Raw genomic sequence first — 12,120 nt, 5'->3', positions numbered from 1 at the left:
TTAGTCATATATGTAAACACACACTGGTATAAATTAAACAGGCAAATTAGACTACACTGTTGAAAATGCAAGCTGATGCTCATGAATTCTAACAATAGTTTTCAGCTCCATTTTCTTGGTGTCTATGCCATGGTTGGCACATAGAAACACCTGATTTCCACTGAAGCAAAATGAGTGGAATGAAGTTTAACCTCTGAAGGCTATCTAATTGAATCTATTAATATTATTTATGTAGTGCCATAGGTATGTATGATACTTCACATATAAACATCAGAGCCCTGAGGAGCTTTCAGCTTAAGGCCCAGAAATGGCAAATAGATGTGGTAGTACAGACCTTTACAGAATCATGGAGTCAGATTCACATCAGTGAGACTCTGCCCTGGTCTACACTAGGACTTTAGGTCGAATTTAGCAGCGTTAAATCGATGTAAACCTGCACCCGTCCACACAGTGAAGCCCTTTATTTCGACTTAAAGGGCTCTTAAAATCGATTTCCTTACTCCACCCCTGACAAGTGGATTAGCGCTTAAATCGACGTTCCCAGCTCGAATTTGGGGTACTGTGGACACAATTCGATGGTATTGGCCTCCGGGAGCTATCCCAGAGTGCTCCATTATGACCGCTCTGGACAGCACTCTCAACTCAGATGCACTGGCCAGGTAGACAGGAAAAGAACCGCGAACTTTTGAATCTCATTTCCTGTTTGGCCAGCGTGGCAAGCTGCAGGTGACCATGCAGAGCTCATCAGCACAGGTGACCATGATGGAGTCCCAGAATCGCAAAAGAGCTCCAGCATGGACCGAACGGGAGGTACGGGATCTGATCGCTGTTTGGGGAGAGGAATCCGTGCTATCAGAACTCCGTTCCAGTTTTCGAAATGCCAAAACCTTTGTGAAAATCTCCCAGGGCATGAAGGACAGAGGCCATAACAGGGACCCGAAGCAGTGCCGCGTGAAACTGAAGGAGCTGAGGCAAGCCTACCAGAAAACCAGAGAGGCGAACAGCCGCTCTGGGTCAGAGCCCCAAACATGCCGCTTCTATGATGAGCTGCATGCCATTTTAGGGGGTTCAGCCACCACTACCCCAGCCGTGTTGTTTGACTCCTTCAATGGAGATGGAGGCAATACGGAAGCAGGTTTTGGGGACGAAGAAGATGAGGAGGAGGAGGAGGTTGTAGATAGCTCACAGCAAGCAAGCGGAGAAACCGGTTTTCCCGACAGCCAGGAACTGTTTCTCACCCTAGACCTGGAGCCAGTACCCCCCGAACCCACCCAAGGCTGCCTCCTGGACCCAGCAGGCGGAGAAGGGACCTCTGGTGAGTGTACCTTTTAAAATGCTATACATGGTTTAAAAGCAAGCATGTGAAAGGATTACTTTGCCCTGGCATTTGCGGTTCTCCTAGATGTAGTCCTAAAGCCTTTGCAAAAGGTTTCTGGGGAGGGCAGCCTTATTGCGTCCTTCATGGTAGGACACTTTTATCACTCCAGGCCAGTAACACATACTCGGGAATCACTGTAGAACAAAGCATTGCAGTGTATGTTTGCTGGCATTCAACCAAAATCCGTTCTTTCTCTCTCTGTGTTATCCTCAGGAGAGTGAGATATAATTCATGGTCACCTGGTTGAAATAGGGTGCTTTTCTTCAGGGACACTCAGTATAGCCCATTCCTGCTGGGCTGTTTGCCTGTGGCTGAACAGAAATGTTCCCCGCTGTTAGCCACAGGGAGGGGGGAAGGTTGAGGGGGTAGTCACACGGTGGGAGGAGGCAAAATGCGACCTTGTAACGAAAGCACATGTGCTATGTATGTAATGTTAACAGCAAGGTTTACCCTGAAAGACTGTAGCGACTGTTTTATAAAATGTGTCTTTTTAAATACCGCTGTCCCTTTTTTTTTCTCCACCAGCTGCATGTGTTTCAATGATCACAGGATCTTCTCCTTCCCAGAGGCTAGTGAAGCTTAGAAAGAAAAAAAAACGCACTCGCGATGAAATGTTCTCCGAACTCATGCTGTCCTCCCACACTGACAGAGCACAGACGAATGCGTGGAGGCAAATAATGTCAGAGTGCAGGAAAGCACAAAATGACCGGGAGGAGAGGTGGAGGGCTGAAGAGAGTAAGTGGCGGGCTGAAGAGAGTAAGTGGCGGGCTGAAGACAGGGCTGAAGCTCAAATGTGGCAGCAGCGTGATGAGAGGAGGCAGGATTCAATGCTGAGGCTGCTGCAGGACCAAACCAGAATGCTCCAGTGTATGGTTGAGCTGCAGCAAAGGCAGCTGGAGCACAGACTGCCACTGCTGCCCCTCTGTAACCAACCGCCCTCCTCCCCAAGTTCCATAGCCTCCACACCCAGACGCCCAAGAACGCGGTGGGGGGGCCTCCGGCCAACCAGCCACTCCACAACAGAGGATTGCCCAAAAAAAAGAAGGCTGTCATTCAATAAATTTTAAAGTTGTAAACTTTTAAAGTGCTGTGCTTAAAGTGCTGTGTGGCATTTTCCTTCCCTCCTCCACCACCCCTCCTGGGATACCTTGGTAGTCATCTCCCTATTTGTGTGATGAATGAATAACGAATGCATGACTGTGAAGCAGCAATGACTTTATTGCCTCTGCAAGCCGTGATTAAAGGGAGGAGGGGAGGGTGGTTAGCTTACAGGGAAGTAGAGTGAACCAAGGGGCGGGGGGTTTCATCAAGGAGAAACAAACAGAACTTTCACACTGTAGCCTGGCCAGTCATGAAACTGGTTTTCAAAGCTTCTCTGATGCGTACCGCGCCCTCCTGAGCTCTTCTAACCGCCCTGGTGTCTCGCTGCACGTAACCAGCAGCTAGGCGATTTGCCTCAGCCTCCCACCCCACCATAAACGTCTCCCCCTTACTCTCACAGATATTGTGGAGCACACAGCAAGCAGTAATAACAGTGGGAATATTGGTTTCGCTGAGGTCTAAGCGAGTCAGTAAACTGCGCCAGCGCGCCTTTAAACGTCCAAATGCACATTCTACCACCATTCTGCACTTGCTCAGCCTGTAGTTGAACAGCTCCTGACCACTGTCCAGGCTGCCTGTGTACGGCTTCATGAGCCATGGCATTAAGGGGTAGGCTGGGTCCCCAAGGATACATATAGGCATTTCAACATCCCCAACAGTTATTTTCTGGTCTGGGAAGAAAGTCCCTTCCTGCAGCTTTTGAAACAGACCAGAGTTCCTGAAGATGCGAGCGTCATGCACCTTTCCCGGCCATCCCACGTTGATGTTGGTGAAACGTCCCTTGTGATCCACCAGAGCTTGCAGCACTATCGAAAAGTACCCCTTGCGGTTTATGTACTCGCCGGCTTGGTGCTCTGGTGCCAAGATAGGGATATGGGTTCCGTCTATAGCCCCACCACAGTTAGGGAATCCCATTGCAGCAAAGCCATCCACTATGACCTGCACATTTCCCAGGGTCACTACCCTTGATATCAGCAGATCTTTGATTGCGTGAGCTACTTGCATCACAGCAGCCCCCACAGTAGATTTGCCCACTCCAAATTGATTCCCAACTGACCGGTAGCTGTCTGGCGTTGCAAGCTTCCACAGGGCTATCGCCACTCGCTTCTCAACTGTGAGGGCTGCTCTCATCCTGGTATTCATGCGCTTCAGGGCAGGGGAAAGCAAGTCACAAAGTTCCATGAAAGTGCCCTTACGCATGCGAAAGTTTCGCAGCCACTGGGAATCGTCCCAGACCTGCAACACTATGCGGTCCCACCAGTCTGTGCTTGTTTCCCGAGCCCAGAATCGGCGTTCCACAGCATGAACCTGCCCCATTAGCACCATGATGCATGCATTGGCAGGGCCCATGCTTTCAGAGAAATCTGTGTCCATGTCCTGATCACTCACGGGACCACGCTGACGTCGCCTCCTCGCCCGGTATCGCGTTGCCATGTTCTGGTGCTGCATATACTGCTGGATAATGCGTGTGGTGGTTGATGTGCTCCTAATTGCCAAAATGAGCTCAGCGGCCTCCATGCTTGCCTTGGTATGGCGTCCGCACAGAAAAAAGGCGCGGAACGATTGTCTGCCGTTGCTCTGACGGAGGGAGGGGCGACTGACGACACGGCTTACAGGGTTGGCTTCAGGGAGCTAAAATCAACAAAGGGTGTGCCTGTACATCAAGGAGTATTTCAGGCAGGACTGCACGGAGGGTTCCAATAAGAAATGGTGCACCAAAGTTATCGTTGTTATTGGAACAAGGAGGTTAGCCTGGCCTCTGATTGATACATGGCTAGATTAACCTCGCTGCGCCTTCTCTGTGACTGACTGCAGTGTGATCTAGACAGGGGAGGAGGAAAATGAGTACAAAACAAATCTGGTCTATTTCTTGTTCTGACCCACTCCATCTATCCTTTACATCTTTGGCTGGCAGCAGACAAAAAAGGCGCGAAATGATTGTCTGCCCTTGCTTTCACGGGGGGAGGGAGGGTGGGAACGGGGTCCTGACGATATGTACCCAGAACCACCCGCGACAATGTTTTAGCCCCATCAGGCATTGGGATATCAACCCAGAATTCCAATGGGCAGCGGAGACTGCGGGAACTGTGGGATAGCTACCCACAGTGCAACGCTCCGGAAGTCGATGCTTGCCTCGGTACTGTGGAAGCGCTCCGCCGAGTTAATGCACTTAATGCACTTAGAGCATTTTCTGTGGGGACACACACACTCGAATATATAAAACCGATTTCAAAAAAACCGACTTCTATAAATTCGACCTAATTTCGTAGTGTAGACATACCCTCTGTCTGGGTGTAAGGATCCTCACTAGTACACCTATCCCCAGCAGCAGGGTCTAAGTTAGATTGACAATGAAAATGACAACAGGGCATGGAATGTAGAAGGAAATGGGACACAAGAGGAAACAAAGAGAGGGCATATTGCTGGGTGCGGAAGTGTTTCTAGGAGGAGCTGATCACGTAAGTTATGTATTGCACATCTTGATTGTTACATTTTGTTTGTCTCTGAGGAGTTGTGCTCACCACAACTGTACACAGTGGGTCCTTGTTCCGCTGACCAGAAGGAAAGGGGTTGTTTCCCCTTTCAGAGCTCCCTGTGCAACTGGTAGCAGAGCGGGAGGAAGGGGAAAGTTTACTGGATACAGCAGTGAAGAGGAGGAAGTGGCTGGAAGAGGTATGGGGGTCATGGCCCTTCCAGCTGAATAGAAGAGTGGGCTGCAGCTCTGAAGAAGCCCTCTCTGATCTGGATTGGGCTGGCAGCACCCATTCTCCCACCCAGGAAATCTGAGAGAGGAGCGGGTCCCTTCATAATCATCTGTGGGCTTTATGCTAATCACCCCTATTTCTTTGGTGACTGAGAAAGAATTTTTCCTTCACTGCCAAATTAGCCAAGGCAGGGCCTGTTTTTTCACCTTCCCCACAACAGGTTTGGGACCATGTGGGGTGGGGCAGAAGATTAGGTTATCATGTCGCAACTTAATATATAAAACTTGTGGCAGATGTCCAGTGAATGTATTTGGTGTGGAAGGGGTCTGGTTATCAGCTAAAAGGATTGGCAGAGGATTTAAGGGAAAATATCCCTTAAGGGAGCTGAGCAATGGGGATTGGGGCTCCTACATCTGTTAAAGCAGGGAGTCAACCCCCCTCCTTTTACAACCCCCCTTAACCCTCAGAAGTGGGGTTCGTAGTGGGGTCTCAGCAGCAGGATGTCTGGGACCTGGTCAGGGATTACTTGGAAATGATTAAGAAAAGGATAGTGACCTCCACTGTACAATTTATTGCCAGGTGCTCAGAGGTATTTTAAGTGAATAAAGTTGTGGTCTAATTAAACCACATCCATTGCCTGTTGTATTTCTTCCAGCATGGCCAGACAACAGTTTATAATACATATTTCTTACTTTAGGAGAAGTTATCACTTGCATGAGTTTACAGAGGATGTGTTCTAAGTGTAAGGGACTGTTGCCCCCTTACTAACATTCAGTTGGGGTGTTTTAGTTGCTAGCTCCCAGTACTAAAAAGGGGGAAGGGTCGATGGGGAATCAGGATCCTGAGACTGACAGTCCCCAGGAACAATGGGGAGAGGCCAAAGCTCCAGGTCAGCCTGAATGACAGGGCAAGCAGGCTAATCAGAGAGTCAGGAGGCCAGGGAGGTCCCGTCCTCCGTGTGAGCTGGATTTGCCTGGGTCAGACAGAGTGGGGCCAAGCTAAGGAGAAAGCAGGGGCTCAAGCTAAGCTGGGGAGCAGAGCTGTGCCAGATCCAGAGGGACCAGAAAAGCAGCCCAGCGAGAGCACACCCTGTCCTGGGAGCAGAGCTGTAGCCCCAAAGCTAGAAGCACAGCCCAAAGAGAGCAGACCTGCCCTGGGAGCAGAGCTGCAGCAACCAGAGGCAGAGGGGCCAGGAAAGCAGCCCACGAAGCAGGTCAGTGCTGGGAGCAGAGTCACAGAAGCAGCCTGCAGAGCAGACCTGTCCTGGGAGCAGAGCTGCAGCAACCAGAGCCAGAGGGGTCAAAGAAGCAGCCCAGGGAGCTGGAGGCAGAGCAGCAGAGACAGAGTGGTGGAGCTAGGGCTGGAGCAGTCCGGAGCTGGGTGCGGTGAGCGGCTGGGAAGACCGAGGGGGACCCTGGGCACCAGGCCCAGCACAGGAAGACACCTCAGCCAAGAGGCTCTGCAGGCCAGGCTTGGATCGTAATCCCAACAGGGCAGGGGCGACACTGGAGAGAAGGGTCCTACCACTTAGAGCCTGAGAGCGTGTGGCCGCCACCAGAGCAAGTGTCCTACCTACAGCATCCCTGCACCAAAGCCAGGGCCTGAGAAGAAAGCCTGGGACTTACAAGAAACAGACTGTGAACTGCCCTCACATTCCAGAGACATTGGTTGTGATGTTCCCTGCCACAGAGCGGGTTGATGTGTTTCCTTTAACCTTTCCCATTTTTCCTTATTCTTTTTAAAATTGATTGTTGATTAAATAACTTGCACTTGCTTTAACTTTTATGTAATGGTCAGTGGGTCAGAGAAGTGCCCAGTGCAGAGAGAGTACCCTGGAGTGGGGACACCCTAGCCCCTGTCCTAGGTTACCACAGCAGGGTTGGGGGTAGAGCACCCCAGGAATCCTGGGCCCAGCCTAGTTGGGGTTACGAGGACTCTGCCAGACAGGAGAGTGGAAGGGGAGTCATCAAGGGCAGGGAGGCCACTGGATAAAGGAAGTAGGAGCAAGGACTCAGATCCTTTAGCTAGCCCACTTCACCGGGGTAGTGCAGAAGCCAGGAAAGTTCCCCACAATAGCAGGACTATTCCCCCGCTTACATAATAAAGAATTTGAATGACAAGAAGATGGCTGGCTGGCACCCAGGAAGTGGAAGGCTACTCCAAACATAAGCGGTAGTTTAGAAGAAGGCACAAAGAGAAGAATGGGAGAAGATTACCAGTGGAGGAATTAAGTAACAGCAAGTGAGGAAAAAGATGTTAGCAACCAGATTTTGGATGCACTCCAGGAAAGTGAGAAGAAGCAGCAAGGAGGGTGGAGAGGAGGACATTACAGAAATTAAATCAAAATGACCCAGGCACAGACAGGAGTTTAGGAGTCATGAGGAAAAGGAAGGACAGATATTGGAGGTGTTTTAATGGAAGAACAGATAGAGCAGGGTTGGCAACAGCTTTAATGTAGGATGAAAAGAGAGAGGGGTCCAATATGATTCTCAGATTAGGACCAAAATTTAGGTTTTGTAGAAACAGAGTTTTACAAAATCTAGGATCAACAAAAACACTGTGATTTTTTAAAATTTCAATTTAAACAGTTTGTGTGGATTCAATGCTAATGAGAAGCATCATAAAAATATATATAAATGCATCTGGAACATTCCTCTGCAGTGTTTGCAACATTGCTCTAGTGCCAACAAGTAAAATTGGTTAGAAACAGATTATAAACAAAAGTGAAACTGGCTATATGTTTTCATTGACCAAGTAGTGTAAAATGTACAAACGCACACACATATACAAAATCAAGTATTCAATAGCCCAGCCTGTGCTGAAGAAACCCATCACTCAGTGCAGGTGACCTTGTCAGTTGCCACTCTGTCAAACCTTCCTTCCCCTAAGCAGCTAAGCAAAAGAAACTGACCAAAGGGTGAAAAAAATAAAGGTCTCCAAACCATCAGAGTCCAGGTTCAGGCTAGAACATGGTACTACGCCTGGGGAATTCTGCACCCAAAAAATTAAAATTATGCACCAAAAAAATTAAAAGTTCTGCACACAATATTTTAAAATTCTGCATATTTTCTTTGTCAAAGTAACACAATATAATCATGCCAGTTTCAATTATTTTGGTAATTTATTTCAAAATACCTGTCAGCAAGTATGTCTGTAACAATACAGACAACAAAAAAAAGATTCAGGAAATGTTTTTTTTTTTTTACAAAGATTTCTTACTAGGCATGTTAATATAGAACTTTGAGTAATAATTAATTTAAACTACAATACAAAAACTAGTTTCCCTCATCTCGTAGAAGCAGTGCAAAGGCTTAGGGCACTCAGAGGAAATGGACCTGAGGGAAAGGGAAGTAATTGCTGGGAAGGAGCCTGGGAGTGAACAAGTTGTTGGGTGTCGGTAGAAGTCTGGAACAGGTTTTTTTTGGACGGGGGAAGAATTGTTTGGGAGTTGGAGAGCCTCCCCCAAGCAGACCCTGATTGACCCCTTGCATCTCCAATTTTGTCTGGCATATCTGTCCCATCCCCGTGTGTCCCTGCACCCCCACTTCCCATTCATCCAGGCATAGCTGCCCCATCCCCATGTGTCCTGCACCCCCACTCTCATTCAGCCCTAATTCAATGTTGTCACCCCACTAGCTCCTGTCCCCGCCACTATCCCTCAGCACTATCCCTGTGTTCCATCCCCCCATATCTCGTGTCTTCTCACCTGCTATGCAGGCAGAGTGCTATGAGGAAGGCACCCTCTGCCCCCTCCCTCTCCACAGGTGGATGTTCCAGCCTGTATGTCAGCTGTCCTCTCTTCTGGCACCACATCAGCCCCTGGTGGTCAAAGGGTGTAATTGCAGCATGACCCCTCTCACGGCTTTCCTTTGCCTCCCTGTCAGAATCAGTTATTCTGTTGGGGGGGGGGGGAATCTGTGGGGGACATTAATTCTGCACTTGTGCAGTGGCACAGAATTCTCCCAGGAGTAAGGTACAGAGACAGAACTTGTTGCACTAGTGTATGACCTCTTTCTTTGCACAGAGTGGCAAAATACATCAATATTCATTCTATTTGACCTGTCTTTAGTATTCGATAACCACAATCTACAGTTCTCCCTCCAAGAAACAGCAGAGGTACATGGAAATGCCCTAAAATGGCTCAATACGTTTCTCTTAAAACATACTCAGAGGGCAAGACTCAAGTATGAGACTCTTTGACTGAGTTCAATGCATTTACACCAAGAATTAATTTGGCCCATTGGGGCAAATTTCTGCCATTGAAATCAGTTGTTTACTTCAGAAAAATGTATTTTAACAGTAGAAAATTAACAACGATTCAGATCTGAGCTCCTTCTACGGACAAAACTATTGAAGTCAATGGGAGTTGAGCCTGAAGAAGGACTGAGTAAAATCTGAGGGCCCAGGTTTTCCTAACACCTGGGGAAAATCCATGGCGGGGAGAGGACATTCTCTGAGTTTCAACTCATGAACTTTATCATTCTTCTGTTAGGGATGTTCTTTGGTCTTGAGCTGTCTGCAAAAAAACTCATGGATTCCCTAATAGCCTTGGGCTTCATACAAGATAAGGGGCACTTCTGATTATTTTAAAAAACTACTTCTAGTTATGCACCTGGATGTTTCATTTTCAAGTGAGTTTTTTTATGTATTAATTTAATATTTCAGCTGAAAGTTGTAAATTTGAGTGTTGGTGTAAGCCAGGCGGACACTACTTATTTTTTTCCCCATCTAGATGTAAAATCACCATATAGGCTACGATCTGAGGAAGCTTCTCTCCCAAAATATGTTGGCTGTTAGTGCTTTTTCTTGAATGACCTGTCTACGTAGCATTTTATCCAGAGGGACTATCCTTCCTTGTTAAGCTCCTCATAAGCCCCTCCTAGTCTTGCTGACAGGGTGAGTCAGCAGAATAACTCTGCACAGGACACAGAATCCTGGAGTCTGGCTTCCTGTCACTCTTTGTTTATAAAAGGGAAATAATATTTCAACTGGATTTTTCATTTTCGAGAAGGACACTGCTGGGTAATATAGTTGTGGTTCATTCTAAACCATTTAAAAAAATTGAGTTCACAATTGCACGCAACAAAACGTCACCTCCCTCTAACAACTGATTAAGACAGGCAACACTGAACTTCACATACAGTCTGTCTGACAATCTTGCCCCGTCAATACAGGCTACAGAATCATCATCCAAACAACCAGACAAGCTGTCTCTATTAACATCTGCTCCTGTTTCAGTACATGAATTATCCTCTTGGTTTATCCCATCTTCAGCTGCTTCTGCACGATGGCATCTCATAATTTACCTACTCCAACGTTTCATCCTTCTTTAACAACTGTTGTTTCTAGAAATAAGTTAATCAATAAAATAATATAAAAATAATAGCCAGAGCACGCTGAATTGCTCTTTCCAGGATGGACTGTGTGTAAGATGGGAGAACAGAGGGTTATGGGTTGACAGGGAATTCCTAAATTGCCAATTTCTCTAAAATATAATGCTTAAAACATTCAATACTATTTAACTGTGAACAGAGGAAGCTTATGTAAAGCCATAAGCTTGTCTTACTTATTACTGTTACCCTAGGCTGTCCTCCCTCCCCTCATCCTTTGTATTGTTTCTCACTTGTTTCATCTTGACTTTAGTTAAATAGCAAGCTTTTGGGGGCAGAAACCGTGCCCGTATATGTCTGTTCTGGGCAATCCCAATGAGGGTCTTTGGGTTCTACTGCAATATGGTTCATAATTACACCCCATCTACATCTGCTGCATTACCAGCACTGTAACTCTCTGTTGGGCCTTCTCCATTAACACCTATCTGAGCGCTGTCTTCAAGGGTTCTTGAATGCCAAGATGTTTTTCTGCACATATGGGTACCAGACTGCACATTTGTTGTGCCTCACTCCATCATCAGTGCTAGAGACACTACAGAAAAACACTATCTTCATCATGCTCATCATCAGTTGAATATCTGTACAGCTTTTCTGTTGTCTCATGATTCACAGAAATTCGGATATTAGTGAAAAAAAACCTTACAGTCCTATATACTTTCAGATCACAATAAAACAGCATATGATGAACAAGAACACAGAGTTGGCAAAGAACTCCCTGATAGACACTAATGGAGCATCTTATATTTGCAGTCAGCTTAGCCAAATCAATTGTGAGAAACAGAAAGAGCCCATATAAAATTATACTGACAACCCTTGTTCCTGGACATTGCAGACCACCATTTTGTGGAAGCCGGGATGACAGTCCTATCTTAGAGAATTGCTCTGCTCAGAATGATGGAATACTGAATAAGAGTGTTCATGCATTTGTTGATGTTGATAAGAAGGGGTTGTAAAATCCTCTAAAATATGGTTCAAAAATGCACAAAATAAAAAAACCTATTCAAAATCAGATGACTGTTTGTCAAGAAATAACAACACACTAAATTATTCATTTCAAAGTTTACAAGTGGATTGCAGACAAAACAACAAGCAGAGGGGATAAAGAAATAAATTACCCTTTGCTTAAGGCACTTGCACAATGCCAGAAAGAACGTCTTTCAATCTATAAAGATCTGTGTTTTTGTAAGAGGCATAACAGAGAAGAGAATAACTGATCTGCATACCTTAACAGTGCTTCTCAGTGGACTGGTGAACTTAGACTTTGTTGTCACCAGAGTTATTGAAATGGATGGATGCTTTTCTTGAACTCAGGAACTCATTCACATGAACACACAGCTACTCTTAATGTCCATTGCATGAGTCAACGTCTAACCTTGGTGATCAACTAATCTAATGAGGTTCCCGCAATCTGTGATTATTGGAGGACAATTGCAAACACCATCACTCATCAATAACTCTGCAAAAAGAGTGAGCTAGCAGGAATGTCATGTCAGAATGCTTCTAATCATATAGCAAATAAATTTCTCTTCACATTTACTGACACTCA

The 12,120-nt window shown here is 46.5% G+C and overlaps 1 protein-coding gene across 1 annotated transcript; it reads left to right on the top strand.

Annotated features, from left to right (window-relative positions):
• The first annotated feature begins 732 nt into the window (after positions 1–732).
• LOC140906105 (uncharacterized) lies at positions 733–11,527 on the top strand. Its single transcript, XM_073329612.1, has 3 exons — positions 733–1,315; positions 1,904–2,048; positions 11,407–11,527. Exons 1-3 carry the CDS (start codon positions 733–735, stop codon positions 11,525–11,527), a joined length of 849 nt encoding a protein of 282 aa, XP_073185713.1.
• Positions 11,528–12,120: the final 593 nt, after the last annotated feature.

This window comes from Lepidochelys kempii, chromosome 2 (assembly GCF_965140265.1).
Source record: "Lepidochelys kempii isolate rLepKem1 chromosome 2, rLepKem1.hap2, whole genome shotgun sequence".
NCBI classification, from domain to species: domain Eukaryota; kingdom Metazoa; phylum Chordata; order Testudines; family Cheloniidae; genus Lepidochelys; species Lepidochelys kempii.
The sequence above is the reverse complement of the archived record's forward strand: the minus strand, read 5'-3'. Positions and strand labels throughout refer to the sequence as shown.

Coding starts and splice junctions, on each gene's coding strand:
- LOC140906105 (XM_073329612.1), top strand. CDS start 733: ATGCAGAGCTCATCAGCACAGGTGACCATGATGGAGTCCCAGAATCGC. Junction 1,316..1,903: donor AGGCGGAGAAGGGACCTCTG/GTGAGTGTACCT, acceptor TTTCTCCACCAG/CTGCATGTGTTTCAATGATC. Junction 2,049..11,406: donor GCACAGACGAATGCGTGGAG/GCAAATAATGTC, acceptor TGGACATTGCAG/ACCACCATTTTGTGGAAGCC.